At 42.6% G+C, this 23,512-nt stretch overlaps 1 protein-coding gene across 4 annotated transcripts in view; it reads right to left on the bottom strand.

Annotated features, from left to right (window-relative positions):
* Positions 1-219: 219 nt before the first annotated feature.
* Positions 220-23,512, bottom strand: part of Rab3ip (RAB3A interacting protein) — a 43,224-nt gene continuing 19,931 nt past the window's right edge. For 3 of the 4 annotated variants that reach the window (XM_085683307.2, XM_085683306.2, XM_085683308.2), the window contains 8 exons: positions 21,140-21,235; positions 13,388-13,465; positions 12,616-12,819; positions 9,244-9,372; positions 7,864-7,976; positions 4,668-4,767; positions 4,500-4,569; positions 220-1,835 (listed from right to left, as the gene is read on the bottom strand). In XM_085683307.2, the coding sequence (XP_085539433.1) occupies positions 1,753-1,835; positions 4,500-4,569; positions 4,668-4,767; positions 7,864-7,976; positions 9,244-9,372; positions 12,616-12,819; positions 13,388-13,465; positions 21,140-21,235 (873 nt within the window). In that variant the 3' untranslated portion in view covers positions 220-1,752. The remainder of the gene's footprint in view (positions 1,836-4,499; positions 4,570-4,667; positions 4,768-7,863; positions 7,977-9,243; positions 9,373-12,615; positions 12,820-13,387; positions 13,466-21,139; positions 21,236-23,512) is intronic. The other variant, XM_085683309.2, reaches the window with a different exon arrangement.

Here is a 23,512-nt window from a genome sequence, read left to right as displayed (position 1 = left end):
CTTCTGAATCCTTGAACAAGCACATTCGATTTGATTCTGTGGGTGGGCTCTGTGACTGGTTCAGATTTCTAATGGGTAATCTATCCGGCCATGAGAACAAACATCCTTAAACACTAGGCATGAACATACAGGAAAACCCACCATGGCCATGGAAGTATACATATGCAAAGTGACTCATCACAACGTCATGATGGGTAAAGAATTGAAAACAACCCAATCTCTAGAAACAAACTGTTTAATTACAATGAACATACAGTGATTGGGGTGTGGAGATCTGCACCAGAGAGACGGCCCACCAGGTAAAAGTGTTGCCACCAAGCTTCATGTCCTGAGTTTGTCTGATCACTAGAAACCACACAGGAGGAGAGAACAGATCTCCAAACGCTGTCATGTGACCTCCACAGGCACAGACTCGCCCCCACATAAATACATAAACTGTAAAAAACTTCTTAAGATGTGGAGGTTTACTCACAGGGAAACTTTATTCATTTTTAAAGCAGGAAGGACAGGCTGGAGAGATGGCTCGAGAGACTCTCGCGGAGAGCCTTAGTTCAGTTCCCAGCGCGCACCTGGCAGCTCACAACTGTCTGCAACTTCAGTTCCAGGTCTGACTCCCTCAGCTCACCCCTCTGTGCACCAGGCACGAATGTGATGCGCACGCACACACATATGTATACATATACACACGCACACACACGCGCAAACATTCCCACACATACAGTCAATAAAGCAAGGAGGTCTTTTCGTTTTGGAGCTGTGCACACAGAAGAAATACGTCAAAGCCCAAGGCTTTCTCCAAAGCTATGACCGGCCGTGTTCTCACTGGAGACAAAGCCGTGGGACAGTCTTTCCTTCACACCCCGACACTGTCTCCACCAGGAACCTCTCCTACTGGTAGAAATGGTTAGTAGTGTCTTCGTGTCCGCTTTAGTTAAAACTTAGAGATCAGATGGTTGCTCAGAACTGGCAGATGTCATTCTTTTTAGACCATGATGTTGTTTATTTATTTAATATTCTTTTAATTCCATGATAGTGCTCACTGCGTAACGTGAACCCCTACATCAGGATGCTCAAGATGCTCCTCTGGAGGAAGAGCTCCCCACTCTTCATTTTCTACTTGACATACCACGACAAAAAAGGGATTCACTGGGTCACTGCAAGCAGAATAACAGCAACTTCGAACCCCAGTAAAACCTTTCTGCAAAGTAGAGGAGCGGATGTGTGTGTGGGGGTGGGGGGTGACAGGAGGGAGGGAAAACTCAATAGGCTGAAAAAAAACCTAATTAATTAATAAAAGAAAAACCTCACAGGTGGAAAACAAAAAACCTTTCTGCAAATAAGCCCTTGTGTTTGAATGTCAACACACACACAGACATACAGTAAGCCCTGTACACACAGCTCCGTCCTTGCTCCCCAGAGAAGTACAATGTGAAATACCATTGCTTTCTGCAACTCCCCAAGCCAAGTCAGAGCTCAGGAAAAGACACACACTCGGTCTGGTATTTATTTGGTGGTTTGCTTTGCAGTGCTGAATGGCCATCACCAGCACACTGCAACTCCTCGTAGTGTGTTCCATTAAGGGACAAGTGAGAACAGCCCAGTCTCTTTAAAAGAAATCACAGCACTTCCTAGTGTAATGTGCAAGAGGCCAGGAGTCTTGGGCCCTCTCCTCGGAAATAAATATTAGCCATAAAAATGTTCAGCCATTCTTCAGTTGTCCAGAGAGGAGCGCGCACGGCCCCACGCAGGGTGTCAGAGTTCTTCTTTGAAATACCCCAACTTTGCCAACGACATCTCCTTTCTCAGCTGCATCACTTCCCAAAACATCTGATCAACTGCACAGAGGGAGAAGAGATGTGTAATCAGAATGTGTAAACACTTGCTCAAGCCTCAAGGGAATGCAGGATTAGCTGAAATGCAAAGCAGGGCGGTTCCTACACTGGCTGCTTCTCACAGACCTCTCCATGTTCCCTGGGACACCCCAGCTTTACAGTCATTAACAACAGTATTAATTTTGTCGTGAGGAACATAATAAAAGCCGGCATTTCAGTATCTGGAGTAAAGGCCAATCCTGTCCCCTCCTTGAGTACACTAAGGCTAATTATCATAGGTTATTATTCAACCAGCGAGTCTTCTACCCTGGTGTGCTCTTCCTTGGATGGTTCCCAGGACACGGAAAATTCAGTAATGTTCCCTGAAGAGATGAAGGGAAGCTTCTGTGTGGCTCAGATTAGAAATAAAAGCAAATGTTGGGGTTCAACTGCACACTTCCATTGTCCACACTTCCTTTTTAAATTTCCAGGCAAGTGGGAAAAAAGGACTCTGTGCTTCAAGCCATATAAGGTCTGTGATCGACACACACTGTGGTCAGTGTTCATCAGGGGTATCTGGCCCCCAAAGCACATTTGACAATGTCTGAATACCTTTTTCACTGTTGAATTTGGAGGTTCTACTGCCATCTAATGAGCAGAAGCCAGAGATTCTGTAAAATATCCTGTAACACACCCAATAGACACACACAGACAATCACCCAAGCTCACAATGTCAATAGAGTATCCTTCATCTGAGGTGCTTGTGAGAAGAAAGGGTTCACATTTAAAAAAACAAAACCATTTACACAACAGACACAATGAGATAACCTTGGGGAAAGAGCCCAAGGTCAGACCCAAAGTTAAAAGGCTTCCCCTGGAGCCTGCTGTGGTGGTGCACGCCTGGAATCCCAGCACTACAAAGGCAGAGACAGGAGAATAGTGAGTTCGAGGCCAGCCTGATCAACATAGGAAGTTCCCAAAGAGTTCCAGCAGAGCCAGAACTACATAGTGAGACTCTCAAAAAAAAAAAAAAAAAAAAAAAAAGCAAAGCAAAATAAACAAAACAGGAAAGGAAAAGGTTTCTTGTGTATCTTACACACAGAGCCTAAAAGTAGTATTTTTATTGTACCTGCATTCTGACTATGAGGTTAGGTGGCTCTGACTTGTGTGGCACTGCAGCCACGCTCAATGTAAGGCTTATTTTGAAGCTTTGGGGGGGGGCGGTTTAAGGTACAAAGGCTGAGAAACTCTGCCTTGGATTTAACTGACCCTAATCTTTTTTTTTTTTTAAATATAAGGCTTAGATAATGAATAGGTTTTTATACAAGGGGTGCACATGGTATAAAACCTGTGCTGAACAGACACTAGTGGGGTGTCACATCTGTCACTCTTCCTCAAGACACTATTCTTCCTATTTTCACCAAGTGAATTATTTTCAGACTTTCCCCAAATCTTTTGCTTGTAACAAGGAGAAAATGTGCATCATATTATCCATCAACAGGTATTCAAAAGGTGTTTTTATTAAAATTATAAAAATCATTAGATACATACAGACTAGCTTTGTTTCATAGTCTTTAGCTCGAACATTAGAGATTGATCCCATGCCTCCTTTATACATTAAAATTATATGTAATTCTAAATAAATAAGGCACAGTTCCATATACCAGAGTCATAATGGCTGAACTAAGTCTTTGCCCATCTAATTTCCCGTAAACTTTTCACTAGGGTATGTGACTGAAAAGAATTAGCTTCCGCTAGTCTTTCGCAGTACAGAAACATTTCAACATGTATGAAAATTTACATGGAAACATTTTCTACAATGTCAAATACAAAAAGATGGGTTTCTTCCTGACCTAGCGCCTGCTCCTTCAGTTCTGGAACAGTCACGTGCACTCAGCAAGTGTGCTCAGAAGTTGTCATGATGCGCCAGCCTTTACGCTGGGTTGTTAAGGTAACACTGAGTTATATAGTGCACTAGTAGCCCTGGAGGCTAGGCTGAAATGTTCACACAATCACAACAGCTCACAGATCTGTTTCTGCTGCTTCAGGATGGGCATCTTCTCTCTGCTCAGAATCGTCACACGCAGAAGTAGAACACACAGGAAACTCACGGTTGGCCTCTTACGCTTTCCATCAACGAAAATAAATCTGACCACTTCTAGAGTTTGCTCATTTTCACACACACACACACACACCCTCCAAGTACCGGCAACCAAACCTAGGACCTTGTGCTAATAAAGTACCCTACCATGAAGCTACGCCCATTCCAATATTTTTAAATTGTTTAGTTTTCTGAGACAGGACACCATTAACTTGCTTAAACTGGCCTTGAACTCATCCTATAGTTCTCGCTTGGCTTCAATCTGCTATCCTCCTGTCTCAGTCTCCAAGTCGCTGTCATTTAATCTCTCAAGGGATAAATTCAGTAAACTCCAGATACCGTTCACACTTACACTTTGCTTTGTCATGTATCCCTAGCAAGGGAGAACTGGCTCTGCTCAAAACTCGAGAGTAAAATGAGGGAGCTAAAAACAGCATTTTTAGAAGACATATTCTCTTCTAAAGTACCCAAACATTTTTGCTAGGACCATAGGGAAATTCAGTGGACCGGAGAGCAGCTTCCTTCTCCCATTCCTGTCCCGACCGGCTAACTGCAGTGCAAATGTTCACAGTGAACCGAGCACTCACCGTCCTGCTGCTTCACAAGGCCCTGCTGGATGTATCGAATGTACGTAAAAAAGTTACACACGGAAGTGATCTAGGCCAAGAGGGAGAGAGGAGGAGAGAGGTCAGCAGTAGTCAGCTTCCCACACAGCAGGCAGTATTATTATTAAACGCCAAGGTCATGCCACTTACCCTGTATCTGCAAAAAGGAGAAATATAGTAATAGTTGCTTGAGTCCCCTAGTTTAATTCTGTGCTTACAGGACTTACTCTGGCCAGTGAGAGCACATTTTCTGCAAAATAACAAATTTCAGTTTTGTTATATAATTAAAAGCATTTGCCCTTCCCCCCACCCCCCCATTTTAACAAGCCGTCTCTTCATTACAAGAGAGGATATCTGAGAACCTAACATGTGTCAGGCCTGTTCTGGGTGCCGGACTACTGTGACAAAAAGACAAAGTCCCTGCCCTGTGGGACTTACATTCCGGAATAAGCTTACGACCGTAACACTGACCATGCTTCTACAAAGAGACCCGGGGTATTGGCCATACATCCCAGCTGGCAGCAAATCTACAAATGTGCCAACAGCTGCAGGCCAGCACTCCACTTGCAAACGTAACTTCAGCTTCCTAGCTGAAAAGAATCTAATCAAGATTAGCCAAACCTTAAAAAACCATCGCTAATGGTTTGCAGGGTAACAGCTGCCAAGTGGAGTGTGTTTAACTGGTAGGTTTTGTTGCATTTAGTAAAGAAATAAGCTGCCCTTCAAGCACAAACCTAAACACCTGTGTGCGAGGTCCGTCTCATACCTCCCTGCGGCCATTCTGGCTGGCCTCAGCTATACATTCCTTGAGGGTAGGCATCTTTAGAGCCTGGCCCCAAGCAGCCATTGACTGACTGCTAAACAAGCTCCATGAGGGAAGCCAGGCAGCAGCCCAGCTGTCGACCGTCAGCCGGGAACTTGGGGAGACACCACTACCAGTCTCTGGGAACACAAAATTAGCATAGCTCTCAGTAAAAATAAGTGGCCAATCGTACCTGACATGACACTATAAATCACAAAACAAAGAAAAACAACTATATGAACTACATTAGATTTTAGTTATACCTAAAAGACACACAACACAGTGTTCCTCGACAGTAAGAAACCAAATGTAAAATTTATTATTTGGACCAAGAAGATTTTAGAGGTGGCCCTGAAAATCTCTTTGAAAAGAGATTATCGTTTCTTTTCAAAGAAATTTTGCCTTACTGTTTGTGCATGTGTGTGCGTGTGTACACACACACCTACAAATTGCTTTAATGGTCTTTGGCAATATTTTAAAGTACTAACAATTAGCTTGGGAAGAATCAGAGGTCAGTAAATGTAAGGTTCAATTACTGGAAGTTCTTGTAAGCTGCAAAAAGTATAACTTATTCAGAAGGAAAAGTACCCTTGAATTAAAAATAAGTTACACTTATTCTTCTGGAAGTATATTTTTTCTCTTAACATCTTGTCTCATTTTGAAAGAATTTTGCTAAAGTGGTCTCAGGTATTATTTTTAGAATAAGAAAGTAAAAAATCCCCTTCAAAGAGAGGCCCAAGCTCTGGCTCGCTGCGTGCCCCTTCTGCTCTGTGGAAGGTCTTTCTGTGTGTGCTGTATGGATGCGCATCTTTGCCCCAACAGCAGCTTCTCTCCACGTGCCTTTAAAGACAGCTGAGCACTTGTACACGCTAATACAGTCAGTCAGCGCACTTGGATTCTGGACTCAGTGCTGACCTGCCCTTCTCTCCGAAGCCGCAGTGGAACACGCCACTGCTCCCGTGCCTTCCCGGAAGCGCTCGTCTCGGGATTCCACATCTTCGCTTGCCGTGTCACATAAGCACTGGAGTGAACTGCTCCCTAAAGCGAGCCTACCTAGTTCGTTTACTAAAGTCTTCTAAGTCCACATGGCCATCGGCCACCACTTGGAGTATACTCTCATATGTATAGTACGGAAGACATAATGCAAGCATAGGCAAGTTCTATAGTAAAAAACTGCCACATATGGTATTTAAAATAAGGTATGACCCAGACCTTCAAAGGACGGACATTGCTGATTTTCCATTTGAGAGGCTGCAGGGCCAAAAGGAAAATACTTTGGGGTCTATAGAATTTAATACAATAAAATCCCCTAAAATTAGAGGCCACTGTGCTATAGGGTGTCACAGCAGTATTTAACACAGACTACAACTCTGAGGAGATGCGTGACACACACATGACCAGCTACACTAGCCAACCAACCACCTGAGAACAGACTCTACTCTGTGGGCTCCCGGGGCTTCCAGTCTCCCACAGCAACCCGGTCCTAGAACCGAAGTTAAAGCACAATTACATTTGAGTTTTGGACAAAACCCTTCTCAGAGGCCTTCTTCTCAGAGGACTGGATGGGAAAGGCTGCCCTACTACGAAGTACAGTGGTTCTTTCTTTGAAAATTTATAATTTCCAAATACCTGCCACATGTGCAAGACAGAACTATTTGTCAATTTCAGAATCTTTTATAGAAATAATATGGAAGGTAGGAACAAATTATTTTTGTTGTTTTTTATAATTATGGTTATGTATGCGGTCTGTGTGTGGGTACGTTCACGTAACTGTTAGAGTCCATGAAGGCCAGAGGTAGCAGATCTGAGTTACAGGTCTCTGTGAGCTGCCTGATGTGGGAGCTAGGATTGAGCTGGAGTTCTGTCAAGCGCATCAGGTAGCGCTCACCACTGAGCCATCTCTCCAGCCCTGGTGCTGCTTTCAGTCCCCATAGGAACAGTTCTAAGTCAGTGCCTTTCTGAATCAGTTCTGATGGCAATCCTCAAACTGAAGTATTTTACACACATATCAACTGTACACAGCTAACTCATTCATTCTCTCCTCTCTCTTTCGCTCGTTCTCTTTCTCCCTCGCTTGCTCTCTCTGGCAAAACAAAAATTTGGCCTACAATTCGCTAGACAACTGTTTCTAATCCCTAGTCTTCCTGCATCCTGAGCTTGCACTCCATCATTAAGGGCCTTAGTAACTCTCGGGAGAAGCGCACACCCAGCTCCCGCCTTAGGTCTGTACTAGGGCCTTTCCTTGGGTAGTTCTCATTCTCCACAGCCACACTGAAATCTAAGAATGCGCCCTCATTCTCTTAGTGAACCACATACCTTTCTCCACTAAAAAGGACCACAACTTTGTCTGGAGGAAAATAAGCTTAACTTTGAAAAGTATCAATACCCTCTGGGGATTTGTCCCTGGGCCACACACACAAGGAAGAAACTGAGGAGGAGAAATGTAATCACATTTACAACACACAAATGAATAAACACAATACCACAATGCAAAAACTTTTGAGAACTCACTCGCTCCCACAAGGCATAGATGGAAAAACTTACTTTGGTCCTCCACATTCTACAGCTGAGGCTTTCACGAATCGAATGGGCTGTAACCCCACTGGTTCAATGCTTAGAGTGTTGTTCTCCACGGCCTCCAGAACAGCCGAAGCCAACTTAAAACAAAAAGCAACAAAAAGAATTAAATTCTGGCAAAAAAAAAAAAAAAATCAAAATAAGATTTTCTGCCATTTCACAAACTTGGCCTTGAACACTACAAAGAGAAGGGACGAAAAGCTCAAATCACAATCCAAATTTTATTACTTTCATAAATCAAGCAGTTATGATAGGCATCTAAGTTACAGTGTAAGAATTTTTGGTATTAACTGGAAGAGGATTAAAGATATTAATTCCATTCCTTACCCAATATTACACATCCACTTCAAAATTAATATCTTAATGCCACATCCTGATAAATTTATACAATAAATTCCTGTCATTTATAGTAGCAGTATATACCAATTTTAGCTATATATTTTTTCATCTTGTATTTATAGGCATAAAAATCTATTTAAAAATTGACATTTTCCCCCCAAATCAAGTATGAAGTCTCCTCTGCTAAGCAGGCAGTGAGGCTCGAGTTCCTCTGGGGAGGTCAGCAGCACCGAGACAATGGCCGACACGGTACAGCCCACACCCGGTCACTGCTGGGCTCATCTGTAGTCCTTACAAGGACGCTCGCTACAGCTCGATCCTCAAAAGGCTGCCCTAAGACTCTCAGGACTGAATTCCTTAAACATCAGCTGACAGGCTATTTATCTGAAGACAGACTTCTCACATATAAGATAACTGAAGTTATGACTTCTCAGCTGAATACGATTTATACAATTCCTGATCCTCTGAAATGGTTTTTATCTGCCTACTTTATTCTTCCTCTTAATTCTCTGACAAAGACCAAGTTAGCATCATAGTTCTGCTTATTTATAGACACACTTAGTGTTCTGGTTTAGGTTCTGTGCTGGCAAAGGTGGAGACCAAATTCACAGCCCTGCAGAGGCTAGCCCAGCACTTAACTCAAAGCTACACCCTAGATCCTCACACGTTTATCGTGTGGTGACGAGACCGTAACTGCCTGTCCCAGAGCAAGTGCAGAACTTGGCTTAAACTGAAAACTGGACCCGGGTGTGTGAAGCAGCAGCAAGCCCTCCCTCCACACACATCTGCCCACCACACTAATACAGTACACATCTCAGTGCTTATGAGCCTCGTCCGGAGAGAGGAAATATGTCAGAATGGCAGGAATCGTGGTCCTGATATGAAATGGAGAAAATGTTAAACATGACATTTTTACAGCAATTCCATGTAAGACATTAAAATATGGAACGTGAGAGCAGAAGCACAGAAGATCTGAATGCATTTCTATTAAAATGAAAAACAAATTACCTCACTTTTTGCGAACGTTAAGCACGGGAAGATATCTTCCTGGTAGATCTTGTCTAAGAAAGGACACGTTCTGTCCATTGTGGGCTCATCCTTCCAAGATCTGAACTCATTATACAGAGAGAGATCGGCCTAGAATCAGAGCAAACACAAAGCCACTTTAAAAAGAATAAAAACTACTTGATAAAGCAAGCCCTAATTTAAATATTAAAAGGAAACGTTCTTCATTTAAAATAGTAAAAATTGAACTCTCCTGTAATATATGATAGCATTTTTCTTTATAAAATGATTAACTGAGCTTTTGGGTACCATCTATGGTACCCTACGGTGCTCTAAGACGTTGCCGTCATCCTCACCTCATGGGTCTCCAAATACTGCAGCTACTCTCTCTCCTCATCTGAGCCAGGGTCTCACTCACTACATACCCCAACTCTTGGGAATCACAATGTCAGCAGACTAGACTCCTGCCTTGGCCCTACCACTATGCCCAGCCATACTGGGGCTCTCTGAAGACACAGACTGTCCTGAATATAAAAGGTGCTGCTGACCAGTGTTTTCTGAACATTATCAATCTGGAGCCAATGTAATTATTTGTTAGTTTATTTAAAGTGAATAAATTGAGTGTGGCCTGTGAAATCTAGTGTGGGTTGAACACAGAGAGAAACTGCTCTTTCCTAAAGACAGTCCTAAAATACCCGCTAGTATAGCAATGGGCAAGGAGCAGCAGCAGGCACACGGCCCTCCACTGACCACAGCCCCTCCACTGACCACGGCCCTCCACTGACCACCATGTCCACCCTGGATTAGCAGTTATAAGCCACGCCTCCTCTCGGCCCTCCTCCCTCTCCTTGTCTACAGACCCTTGGGTGGATCTCCTCAGCCTACCGAGGCCACTCCAGGCCACCTGCTGACACAGAGTAGCTCCTGCACATGCCCCGCCCTGGGCCACACTTGCAAGTGCTGAACACCATGTGAGCATGCGCTGTTGGCTGTTGTTGACCTGGGATAACAGCCAGAGGTGCAGCGCCCATCAAAGAAATACAAGGCTGAGGGCACCATGCTCTCTCCTACAGACTCTAAAGGTCAACCATGACCATCTCATTCTGATCCATAAATGTCTTAAGCCAAAACTACAGGCAAGAGGGTAAAGTATATTAAGAGATAAATATTTAAGATAAGCTCCGAAGCAGGAAAGTGAACAGTTATCAAATGAGAGACCCTGGCTTACAGGCAGTAACTGGAGTCACTGCCTAGAAGCCAACTCTTTCTAAACACTTAATCCTGAGTTGTGCACGGCGGACATTAAGACCCCCGGTTTATAGATAAGGCTAGGGCTTGAGATAAAATGGCTTCCCCAAAGTCACACAGTATGCCAGCTGGTTTTGATGTCAACCTGAGACAGCTGAAGTCACTTACAAGGAGGAATCCACACCTGAGAAAATGGTCCACAAGATAAAGATGTGGGCAAGAACGCCCAAGGGGCGTTTTCTTAACTAATGACTGATGGGGGAGGGCCCAGTCCATGGTGGGTGGTACCATCCTTGGGCTGGTTTAAGGTGGTCCTGGGTTTAACAAAAAAGCAGGCTGAGCAAGCCAGAAAAAGCACTCTTCCCTCCATGACTTCTGCATCAGCCCCTGCTACAGGATCCTGCTTTGTGCAGTTCAGATCCTGGTTTCCTTTAGACAATGAAAAATGACATGGAAGCGTAAGCAAAATAAACCCTTTCCTCCCCAACTTGCTTTTGGTCAAGGTGTTTCATCACTGCGATAGTAACCCTGACTAAGATACACAATTAAACCTAAATTCAGTTGGACTATTTAGAACCCAAAGCCCTGCACTGTGCACGTCTACACATGCGTGAGTTGAAAGTTTTTAGAACACTGTTGCTATAACTGAGAGCGCCACCGTGTTTTCTAGAGAAGCGCGGACACATTCCACCTCTTCAGACTGCTGCAAACTGTCTTAGAGCAGTGCTCTCGGCCTTCCCAGCACTGGACCCTTTACACAGTTCCTCACGGTGTGGTGACCCCAGCCATACAATCACTTTCACTGCTACTGAAGGATCGTAATGTAAGCATCTGTGTTTTCTGATGGTCTTAGGCAACCCCAGTGAAAGGGTCATTGACCCACAGGTTGAAAAGCATTGTCCTGGGGCGTCCTTCAGTAAAATCTTGTGTGTGTGTGTGTGTGTGTGTGTGTGTGTGTGTGTGTGTGTGTGTGTGTGTGTAAAACTTGCTGATGTTTTCACAAAGCACCAGGGTATAAAGTGTAACCACAAATCAGAAGTGGGTGCAGGTGACCTATTCATATGAATTTCAAAACTAGAGACGTTTACAAAGCGGTGAGAAGCCATCTACAAAGGTTTATTGTAAGCAGCAGGAGAAAATCGCTCACACTTGCTGAGTGAGAACAACAAAAGCTGTTTTAAAAGCGCACTTATTTAAAGTCACAGAAATCAGAACTAAAGTAACCACTAAAGAAGTGTGTTAGAAATTTAACAGAAACAAATACGAATTTCAGATTTTGCTACATTCAGAGCTGGACAAGCACTAAACTTTTCTAGCTACCATATTCTTATCAACAACTGAACAAAGGTAACTCAGGTACGACAGTTAACCTCAGTAATTCAATTTCGTCATTCCTGGCTTCTATACACAAACTAACTGGATAAACACCAACAGCTTCTTCAGCAGGAATCAAACTCAATGACTACAGCTTTTAAGAAAACGAGGGATATTCCCAGAATTCTTGACCAATCTTCTTAGAGACAGTTTTCACCACAGATGATAACAAAACAATGTTTAATAATTACGTAACTTTTACTCTACACATTTCAAAATATAAAGTATCTAAGTTATCTTTATGTTATTTAAAATGTAAGGCTTCTATTACTTCTGGGTTCTGTTGTTTTCTTATTTAACTATTTACTTAATTATTTGCATCAACTCTAAAACTTTCTAATTCATACAAAACTCCGCTTCTCTCTGATTTTGAATAAAAAGAGCAAACAGTAATCTTCAAGAGAATCACCTCATTTCCCACATTCTTTATTCCTACTTTAAAATGGAACACCCCAACTAGTGAGGACGTGAAAGCCACCCGCTTCTTTTGTACAACACATCCCAGTTTGCTCCCTGAATGAACACGTGAAAGGCAGAAACTTACCAGATCTGCAGCGGGACTCCGAGGCCAGCCAGCAGAGAGCAGGAGGGAAGGATCCCTGAAAGCAACCAGCTCTAGATAAAGCCTCCCCCATCTTAATATTGTATATTTTGTACTAAAAAAAAATTTGATGGCAAAAAAAAAAAAATCACGACGGACACCTCCATGACGGACATTAGCAGTGATCGGAGGGACAGCCCTTGGCGAGTTACCTCTTTGCAGTCCTTCACCAGCGGCTGAATCACACTGAGGTCCTGGTGGCCGCCGCTCATGGCGCTGCTCGTACTTTTATTCCTTGTGTGTCCCCTTTTGAAAGGCGTCTTCCCAGCCGCCAGAGGCTCCTGTGTCGGTGACGTGGGAGAGCTGGACAGCACCAGTGTCTTCAGGGCGGCCACTTCGGCTTGAAGCACATCGATCTTGAAAAGGAATCAGCACGGTCACACAGGCAACATGCTCTGCAACAGATGCGGCTCAAGGGCAGTTAGCAAAACGCTTTCAAGGACAGAACGTTAAGTTAAATTTGTATTTTCTGTGGACTAATTAAAGGAACATAATCCAAGGATTTTGGGTTTCCATATGGCTTGGCTTCAACTGCCAGTAATGCCAAAAGAAAATTAAACAGTCAAAAAGACCGAACATTAATGTGAATTTTCAAAATCATTAAGATATATTAGCTTACAGTTCACTCCTAATAAGATCTATATAGGTGTCTTTTTTTCCCAAAGAATTAAGAAAATAAGCATTAACTTTAAAACTGAACCCTTTTTATGTGATTTACATGGTTTTAAGTGGGCTGTGATATAAACGCACCGGTGCCCAGTGTCAATGCACCTATATGCACCTAACTATTTTCTCACTCACGGCTTCTGCAGTCTCTAACTGTAGAATAGCCGCCAAGGGCTGCTGTGGCGCCCTGGAAACGGTGATGGCCGGCTCTCCCCCCCCCCCGCCCCGCCCCGAACCAACCAACACGGTGGGACTCACTTTCCCTTGAGCTTCCTTCAGCTGCTTCTCCGCAGTGGCCTGCTTGACATTCGCTTCTCTCACCATCTTGTGAGCTTCCTGAAAAAGGCAACACCTCAAAGGTTGGAGACCAAGTGTTTCAGCATTCATTTTCAAAGCACATTTTAGCCGCCACCTATGACTGGAGCAAAGCCATCCTGCCGAGGTCTACCCTGGAAGTACGCATTCCATGTCCTCTATGGGAAGAGAGGACGTTAGGAGGAGGACCAGGCACTCTCCACTCAGCACCTATTGGCCACTGTGGCAGCCAAGGTGGGTCCAACCAACCCAAACTCCCGTGTCGGGACTGCGACCACTAAACAGAGAATGACCACAGGCAAAGCCACTAAGAGGGTGTGACCAGGCGTCTGTAACCCTCAGTCATGACACATGTGCATATCGCTAGCTGCAGCAAAGTATACAAACGGGACAAATACAAACTGTCAACACCTTAACAACCGTGACAGCTGAGGAATTTCAGTTTCCAATAAAACACGAATAAAGTGATTCGGGTGGGAACTGGATTGCAGGGCGAGACCCAAAGAGGGGCTCTGCCTTCTCGTCAGTGGCCTTCACTGTCTAAAGCGACAGACAGGAAACTGCAAGGAACTGCGGATATCGACCTGCCTTTCAGTCACAAATATTTACTCCTGACATCTCTTTATGAGGCACTGCTCCAGGTTCTGACGAGCGAGGAAGAGACAAAGGCCCGGCTCCTAAAGAGCATGTGCTCAGGGGACATTCAGGGGACAAAATCGGGTAATAATCCCAGACTTTATTCCAAGTGAAAGATGAAGTCTTTTTTTAAGGAAGAGAATAACATGATCCCTTATTTTAAAGATTATGCTTTTGTGCAAAATAATCTGTATAAGAGATTAAAATGGATCCAAACAACATGGGAATTCAGAGTTCGCATTTCAGAACTTTAATATACGCAAAGGAGATTAAAAGATATTTAATAAACACACAGCCCAACGACTACACCATGTCTGTGAGCTGCCAAGCGGCGGGGAGGAGTTCTCCCTCACAGCTGATCATTTGATCTTGTGGTATGGAAGCGGTGGACAGCAGCTTGTGTTGTGAACATGAACCTCAGATGACATTAAATAATTGAATGTTCACTAGCAATGATTTGATGAAATGAAATGAACCACAGATATATTCATGCACCAGTACGCTGCTTATCTGGCAAAGTCCGTAAGAACTGTCAGATGTACTGAGCTCGGCATTTTCCTTTGGAAAACAACAGTTTTGCAAATTTGCTAAAATTTTCTGGGGTAAGAAAAAGAAGACTGTCTGGCAGATATTTCCAAAATAATAACCTATATACTCTGACCTCCCCAAAGATAAGAGGCATTTAACTCTAAATGCAGAAGACAGAAACGCCAGCGTACCTGCCGACCTGGCTGCCCTTGAACCCTTAATGGACTTTACACGATCTGAGTCCAGCTTCTCAGAGGACTGGGAGAGCTGACGCTTCTAAAACCATCTTTGAAAGCTTGAGAGTAACAACTAGGACTCAGGCCACGAGAAAACACAAAGTGAGACATGAGTGGCCTTTCCAGTCGCAAGAGGAACGCCATGAAAGACAGAGGGGACTGATGTCCGCAGAGAAGGTGCTAGCCCGCGGCAAAACCATCCGAGAAGATAACGCATAAGGCGTGAGTCTGCCAACCACCGAAATGTCAGAATGCAGACTTCTAAGGGTTTGGGTGACTTTCTTTTACTGTCTTTCTGGAGCTGAGATGATTTAAGCACCATGGACACCAGGGCTGCCCACACTTTCTCTACCTGATGGGTCGTGCTGGCCATTTTATAAGGCTGAGAACACCAGTTCTAGGACAAAATGGCAGAAGTATGTTTAGGACCATTTCAGAACTGTTAAAAAATTATTTTTTAAATACATAACTTTTATCAGAAATTTATTCACTGACAATGTGATATATATGTGCACTGTATTCTGGCTACTTTATCCCCACCCGTCCTCTCTCCCTCCTACCCATCAGTCTTCCCTTTCACAAGTACCTTTCTCACATCGTGTCTTGCACTCTGACTTCTGACACCCCACGTCATCGATATGATGTTTTGAACTATCCATGAGGTCCTGGTGTATACAAATGGTACACAAACGACAAGGACCGCATCGTCCTCAGAACCAATCGAGGACAACTCATCAGGGTGAGGTTTGGTCCTGTTAACTGGTGACAGCCTAGGGTGTGCAGATCCGGTGCAGGCTGGGCAGGCTGTGGACACAGCAGTTTCGCAGACCTTCTCCAGATCTTCTGGCTCTTAGGGGTTTTTTTCAACTCCTCTTTTTTTTGGGGGGGGGGGGTTATTTCTTTTGTTGCTCTTACTTTTTGTTTTGTTTTTACATCCCAATCATAGGTTTCCGTCCCTCTTTTTTGTAGTTCACCCCCACACACACTCCACTCTTCCTCCTCTGTTTCTCTTCAGATACAGGCAGGCCTCCCACGGATACCAGCCAACCATGGTATATCAAGTTGCAGCAAGACTGGGCACCTCCTTTTCTATTAAGGCTGGACAAGGTAATCCCATAAGAGGAAAGCGTCTTAAAAGCAGGCCACACAGTCATTGACAGCCCTTGCTGTTAGGAGTCCCACAAGAAGACCAAGCTACACAACTGTAACAGGTGCAGAGGGCCTGGTTCTGTCCCATGCAGGCTCCCTGATGGTCAGTGCAGTCTCTGTGAGCCCCTATGAACCCAGGTTAGTGGGTTCTGTGGGTTTTCTTGTGATGTCCTTGAACCCACGGGGTCCTATGATCCTTCCTCCCTCTTCTGCAGGATTCCCGTAGCTTCGCTCAAGGCTTGGCTGCAGTCTCTGCATCACCGACTCAAGGCTTGGCTGCGGGTCTCTGCATCACCTACTCAAGGCTTGGCTGCGGGTCTCTGCATCACCGACTCATTGTTTTTAATGTTTTCTTTCTTTTAAATAAAACTCAAGCCAATGCTTCAAATAGCAATTTTTCTTTTTTACATTACTAACTTAATTTGTGCAAGCCATGGCATGCATATAGAAATCAGAGAACAACTTGCCTCAAATACTAAGATTTTTCTTTAATTTTTAAAGACATGTAAATTTGTGTGTGTGTGTGTGTGTGTGTGTGTGTGTGTGTGTGTGTGTGTGTCAGAGAACAACCTTCAGGAGGGGCACTCTCCTTCCACCAAAGGATCCACCACTGGAGAGTAAACTCTGGTCCACAGCTCACACAGCAAACATGTTTACCCACAGAGCCGCATCGGTCTTATTTCCCTATTTTAAAAGGCTTAATATTGCCAGGCGGTGGTGGAGCACGCCTTTAATCCCAGCAGAGGCAGGTGGATCTCTGTGAGTTCGTGGCCAGCCTGGTCTACAGAGCAAGTTCCAGGACAGGCTCCAAAGCTACAGAGAAACCTTGTCTTGAAAAACAAACAAACAAACAAACAAACAAACAAACGGCTTAATATTATATAAGCACACGCTACTCTTCAGCTTTATTCATTCATTGATGAATATATGTTTACATCTAGCTGGTGATAATACTACAGCAATGAACATGGGAACACAGATAGCAAGAATTAATTTTATTTCCTTTGATGTATACTGGAAAGTGAGATTGCTTGCCTCTAGTTCCAATTTTTTTGTTTGTTTGTTTTTGTTTGTGGGGGGAACTGTTTTTTTTGTTTGTTTGTTTTGGTAGTTTTGTGGTTGTTTTAAAACAAGGTCTCACTTTTGTATATAGAAATCTATTTTTTTAAATCTCAAACTTTACAAAGGTCATTTATTGGTTGTTTTTATTGATGAACCTTTTGGCTTCTCTATATAAATGATAATCAGCTGCAAACCTAATTTTACATTGTGCAACTGTTCTGATCAGGATTTAGTACCACACGAAGGAGAAATGGTAAGGAAGAAAGATCCGTGGCTTGGACAAGATGAGTTCCTCCCAGTGCTTACAATGTGGCTTTGTTTACTACTTGGTCTTTACTGTGTAGAATAACATTCCTTGAATATCTGCTTTGTTGAAGATTTCATCATAAATTCAGGCTGACTTCTGTAAAATGCGTCTTCTCCGCCTGTTGAGAAGATCACGTGGTTGCCATCTCCTGTTCACGCAGTGTGGAGCACAGCCGATCTGCTGATGTTGGACATCTTTGCATCCCAAGAATAAATCCTATCTGGCCATGGTTATGGTTCTTCTCATGTGTTGTTAAATTCAGCTTGCTACCATTTTATTGAAGATTTTTTTCACCTTTGTGTATCAAGACTATTGGCCTACAGGTTTTTTTTTTTTCCTCATGGTGTCTTCCCTGGCTTTGACATTACAGCAATATTGACTTTATTTAAAGTGCTTTTAGAAGTGTGGGCCCTTTTATTATATTGTTTTGCTTTGCTTCGGGTAAATATTTGTTATTTTCTTTTACTATTTGGTAAAATTCACCTGTGAAGCAATCTAACACTGGACTCTTCTACTGGTAAGTTGATTTCAGCTTTGTGCGTTTATTACTGACTCATTTGTCACTGGTCTCTGTGACCTTCTATGTCACCTTGATTCCATTTTCACAAACTGTTTTTAAGAATTTCTCCATTTCTTCTAGAATATTAGTCTGGAATATGACCTCATATAGGGCTCTATGACTTCATACAGGACTCTATAAATCATATAGGACTCTTATGATTTCATGCAGGACTCTATGACTCATACAGAATTCTTATGATTTCATACAGGACTCTGACTTCATACAGGACTCTATGAATCATACAGGACTTTACAACTCATACAGGATTCCTATGAACACATACAGGACTCTATGACCTCATACAGGATTCTATGACTTTATACAGGATCAGGACTCTATGACCTCATATAGGGTTCTATGACCTCATACAGGGCTCTATGACCTCATACAGAACTCTATGACATCATACAGGACTCTATGACGCATATAGGATTCTTATGAATTCATAAAGGACTCTGACGACCTCACACAGGACTCTATGACCTCATACAGGACTTTAAGACTCATAGAGAACTCTGACTCATACAGGATTCTCATGATTTCAAACAGATTCTATGACTCCATAAAGGTCTCTTATGATATCACACAGGACTCTATGACTTCACATAGGACTCTTATGACTTCATACTGGATTTTATGATCACAGACAGGACTTTATGACCTCATACAGGGCTATATGACTTCATACAGGGCTCTATGACTTCATACAGGCCAGACAGGACTTTTAGGACATCAAAAAATCTTCAATACATCCTCCATCTCTTTTTAAAACCTTTTCTTTTTTCCTCAGTCTAGTAAAGGTCTTGGTTATTTCTTTAAAAAAAAAAAAAACTTAATTTTGTTGATATTTTCCTTTTTCGTGCTTGTTTCTACACCTACTATATTCCACCACTTCCTTCCTCTTGCTAACTTGGGGCCTAGTTCGCTTTCAAATTCCTTGAGGTCTCATATTAGGCTGAGTAGCTTCTTGCATTTTTCTGTAGGCATTTACTGCTCTGCAATTTTCTTAGTACTGCTTTTGTTGCATCTCATAAGCTTTTACTATGCTATATTTTCAATGTCTGTCTCAAGAAGTTTTCAAATTTCTTTTTTAATTCCCTCTTTAACCCCAAAGTTCAAAATGTCTTAGATTCCACATGCTTGTATATTTTGCTGTTTTATTATTGATTTCTAACTAAATGTCACTGTGGCTGCAAAATATTCTGGGACTCTTTTGTCTTTTTAAAGTTATAGTTGATTTTGTAATGTAATGTGAATTATCCTAGACAACAGTTCATGTACACATGAGAAAAATGTGGATTATTTTGTTATGTGGACGGTTCTATGTATGTCTGTAGATACCTCTGGTCTATTGACATCCATCCTACTGTTTCTTTATTTGATTTTCTGTCTGAACAATATATTCATTAAATGCAAGAGGTATTAGCATCTCCTACAATTACTGTATTGCTGTTTCTCCCTTCAGCTCTGGTAGTATTTGCTTTGTACATCTAGGTGCTTTGTTGTTGGGTACATATTTAATTGTATCATCTAATCAAACTGATCCTTTGTTATTATGTAATGACCCTGTCTCTTATTGACAGTTTTGATAGAAAGTCTATTATGTGCAATTCAAATACAACAAGTCCTATTCTCCTTACCAGCTGCCAGACATCTTTCCCCACCTATTAACCTTCAGGCTGTGAGTATCTCCATGTATATTTTGATTGGAGAACTTGGTTTGTTTACATTTAGTGTAATTATTGTAAAGTACAGACTCACTCTCCCCATGTTGCCCATTTGTGTTCTTTCTATTCTGTGGTGTCCTTGTTCCTCTTTTGTCTTGTTCACTTTCATTGTGGTCTGGTGGTGTACATGTGTGCGCGCATCGTGTGTGTGTGGGGGGTGTTGGTTTACTTTGCTTCTTTTCTCTCTTTTGTGTACTAAGGTACTTTCTTATTATGGTTATCAGAATCCAAACTAAACAGTTCCCCATTATAACTCTGTTTTCAGCTGACTAACGCCAACTACATGAAGACACTTAAGACCTGTCTCCCAGTCCACTATGTACTTTACAGCTGATGTCGGATCCCACTTCTCTATTGTGTTTCCATTAATAAATTTTTGTGGTTATAGCTACTTTCAATACTTGGTTTTTAACTTACACATTAGTATTGAATCTTCCACATATTTACATGTATGAGAGTTTTAAACTTTTTTTTCCACTTAAAAACATAAAATTTATTCTTAGGTTCCAAGAGACAAAAATAAGCAGACTGCAATTTCCTACTTGTGATCTTTGCTCTTACACGTGTGAACATATTCACAAATTTGGAAAAGAGAATTACTTTTCTTTCCTAGTTAGTATTTGGGGGACAAACCAATTTCATGTTTCATTTTGTAATGGGAACCACAGGACACCCAGATTAAGTGTTATCAAGCATTTCTGTGAAGGTGTTTTGGATGAGACTAACAAATTGATACACAAGGCAGACCGCACTGCACAAGCACAATGGACCTCACCCCACCAGAGCAAGGCCTTAGCAGAACAAAAAGCCTATCGCCCCACCGAGTAAGAAAATCTGTTCTCCCTTCAGACTCTGAAACATGGCTCTTCCAGTTCTCAGGCCTTCAAACTCAGACCAGCTTGCCAGCTCACCTCACAGCCCTGGGATGTGGTGGCCTCCACAGGCATGAGCCAGTTCTTTGCGGTCTCACTCTGCCTGTCTCACACACGCCCCCATTGCATCTGTGTTTCTGTGCCAACGACACTGCTATCAAGAAGCAAAGCTGGGTAGAAATCTTGGTCCTGAGGGCAAGCGGGAGATAAGAAGTGTACCAACTAATGTCCTTCAAATCACCCTACAGCAATGACTACACCTCAGGGGTTTGCGATCATAAAAGAAAATTAAAAATTAAGAAAAAAAAATCACAGTAGTCCCTAAATAACTGGTAAAATTTAAAACTAGAGTTACTAACCTTTCCTTTCACACACACGTTTATACCACCACATACTGATAGCCTATGAAATCCTAGTTTCCTCTTACACTATTTTAAATTAGAGCCTATATTTTATTATTAGAATTATTATAATCACAGATTATATTTTCTTGCTTACAGGAATTATGAATACTCATGAAGCTAGCCACAGCTGTCTCAAGATTCCTTCACAAAACCAATTCTATCAACATTTAAAATTGAGATGTTGCTCTTGGCCACAACATAAACAGACCAACCTCAAATAAACTAGCTGTGAGTTCTTCCAACTCCTGCCCAAGTTGATCTCGCACTTTCGAAAGTCTCTCACATTCTTCATCTTTTAACTTCAATTCCTATGAGAAATTGATAATTTTGTTTTAGATCTCTTCAGTCTGAAATGAGATTATATCGACTATATAATAGTTATTAATAGAATTATAAAATATTAACACCATCTCCTAGTACCTGCTAGATGGAAGACAAACAACCACAATTACAACAAATCCCAACACGTTACATTAGATTTCTTCTAGAAAACATCCAGAGACTACATATGAATATAACACATAAAAAAACACTATTTCCCCTTTAGCTTTTCTCTGAACATATTTATTTCTCCCAAGCATCTTTCAATTTTGCTTACTAATGTCAATAAAATTAATGATTTTTTTAATGTTTACTTAAAGGGGATAGATGGTTCAGTCAGTAAAGTCCCCTCCACAAAAGCATAGAAGACCCGAGTATGGATCCAGAACCCATGTGAAAAAGCAAGCACAGCAGGGAGACAGATAAATCCCTAAGCTCACGGGCACAGCAGTGCACACCTGTAACCCCAGCATGGAGGAGACAGAGACGAACAGATCCTAGAGCTCACGGGCACAGCAGTGCACACCTGTAACCCCAGCATGGAGGAGACAGAGATGGACAGATCCTAGAGCTCACAGGCACAGCAGTGCACACCTGTAACCCCAGCATGGAGGAGACAGAGACGGACAGATCCTAGAGCTCACAGGCACAGCAGTGCACACCTGTAACCCCAGCATGGAGGAGACAGAGATGGACAGATCCTAGAGCTCACAGGCTGGCCAGTCTGCAAACAGGTGCGCTCCACACTCAGCGAGAGATCCTGTCCTAACAGACATGAGAGAGCAACAGAAGACGACAGCCTATCAGTCTCTGATTTCCATGTACATGCATGTACATCCACATGCATGGCAAACATACACACACCACACACACAAAATTGCTGTATTCAAACATCAAAATACTCGATTTTATATGCTGAAATCACTTGAAACTAACCTTTCAAACAAAGATTTTAAAAAATTTGAAGCTCTGGCTGGGCAGTGGTGGTACAAGCCTTTAATCCCAGCACTCAGGAGGCAGAGGCAGGCGGATCTCTGTGAGTTCAAGGCCAGTCTGCTCTACAGAGTGAGTTCCAGGACAGGCTCCAAAGCTACACAGAGAAACCCTGTCTAAGACGCTCTGTCCAAGTCATTCACAGTTCCTCTGACAATGTTTAACTAGTCAGGAGACAGAAGGCAGCTTAAGATGTTAATCTCCCAAAGACAACTCTTGACAACCAAATATCCTAAGCTTGAGAACCTGATGATCAATCCTCACCAAAACTTGGCAGAAGAAATTCCTCGCAAATCTCGGGCTATAAGACAACGTGTCCTCGCTGTGCAGGCAGTGGAAGGAGAGACGCAGCCACACGCTCATTGCACACACCTCCAAAGATAAGGATCGCACACTGGAGAAAGCTGGAAGAACATAGCTGAGAAGATGGGGAAAGCAGAAAGGTTTCCCAGGTCTCACTTGCAGGGGAACGCCACCAACCATAGGCTCCGTCCTGGAGGCAGCGAGCTGCTAGGAAACGTACCGCACGGCAGAGGGGTGAGCAGGGAGCGGAGCACAGCACGGCACAGCACAGCACAGCACGGCCTCACATGGAGGGATGCAAAACTCTGACCTGACAGTGGAATGCTGAGGCGCTAAGACCCCCAGAAACGCTGCCCTAGAGAAAACCCGGCTGAACAAGGCAAGCTCTGAAAGACGTAGGCGATGACAAAGACACACCAATCACAAGGAAGGCCACGGCTATCCTGATCCTGCACCCAAACCTCCTAATGCTCCATTAGAAACTCAAGTTCCATGTACATGAGAAACAAAAATGGATACAGAAAGTTACAGTTAAACAGAAACAAGAAGCTCTGGTATGCAGGATGACTGCAAACAATAAAGTGTTGAATATTCCAAAACCTATAATAAAGGATTCCAAGAACTTTGTCAACAGAAAACGTGGAAGAGCTAAATATGCTTAACACGATTTAAACACGACACAACATACATATGTATGAAACATAATAGTAACATATTAATACCTATGATTTCTATGTTTTCTGTCTGTTTAAAAACATTTTTAAAAGCCAAGTTTCCTATAAGAAAAAAAAATCGGATATGAAACTTCAACAGGGGTGTTTTATGCTACAAAACAATGAAGTATTATTTAAAAAAAAAAAACTCTAGACTATAAGTTGAATGTTTTACATCAGGTCGAACTATCTTCCATAAGGCCACAAAGTAACAAGTAACACACCTGTAAGATCTCAGAAAATGTCTGCCCTATG

The sequence above is a fragment of the Myodes glareolus genome, chromosome 26 (genome assembly GCF_982192425.1).
Source record: "Myodes glareolus chromosome 26, mMyoGla1.1, whole genome shotgun sequence".
In the NCBI taxonomy this organism is placed as follows: domain Eukaryota; kingdom Metazoa; phylum Chordata; class Mammalia; order Rodentia; family Cricetidae; genus Myodes; species Myodes glareolus.
The sequence above is the reverse complement of the archived record's forward strand: the minus strand, read 5'-3'. Positions and strand labels throughout refer to the sequence as shown.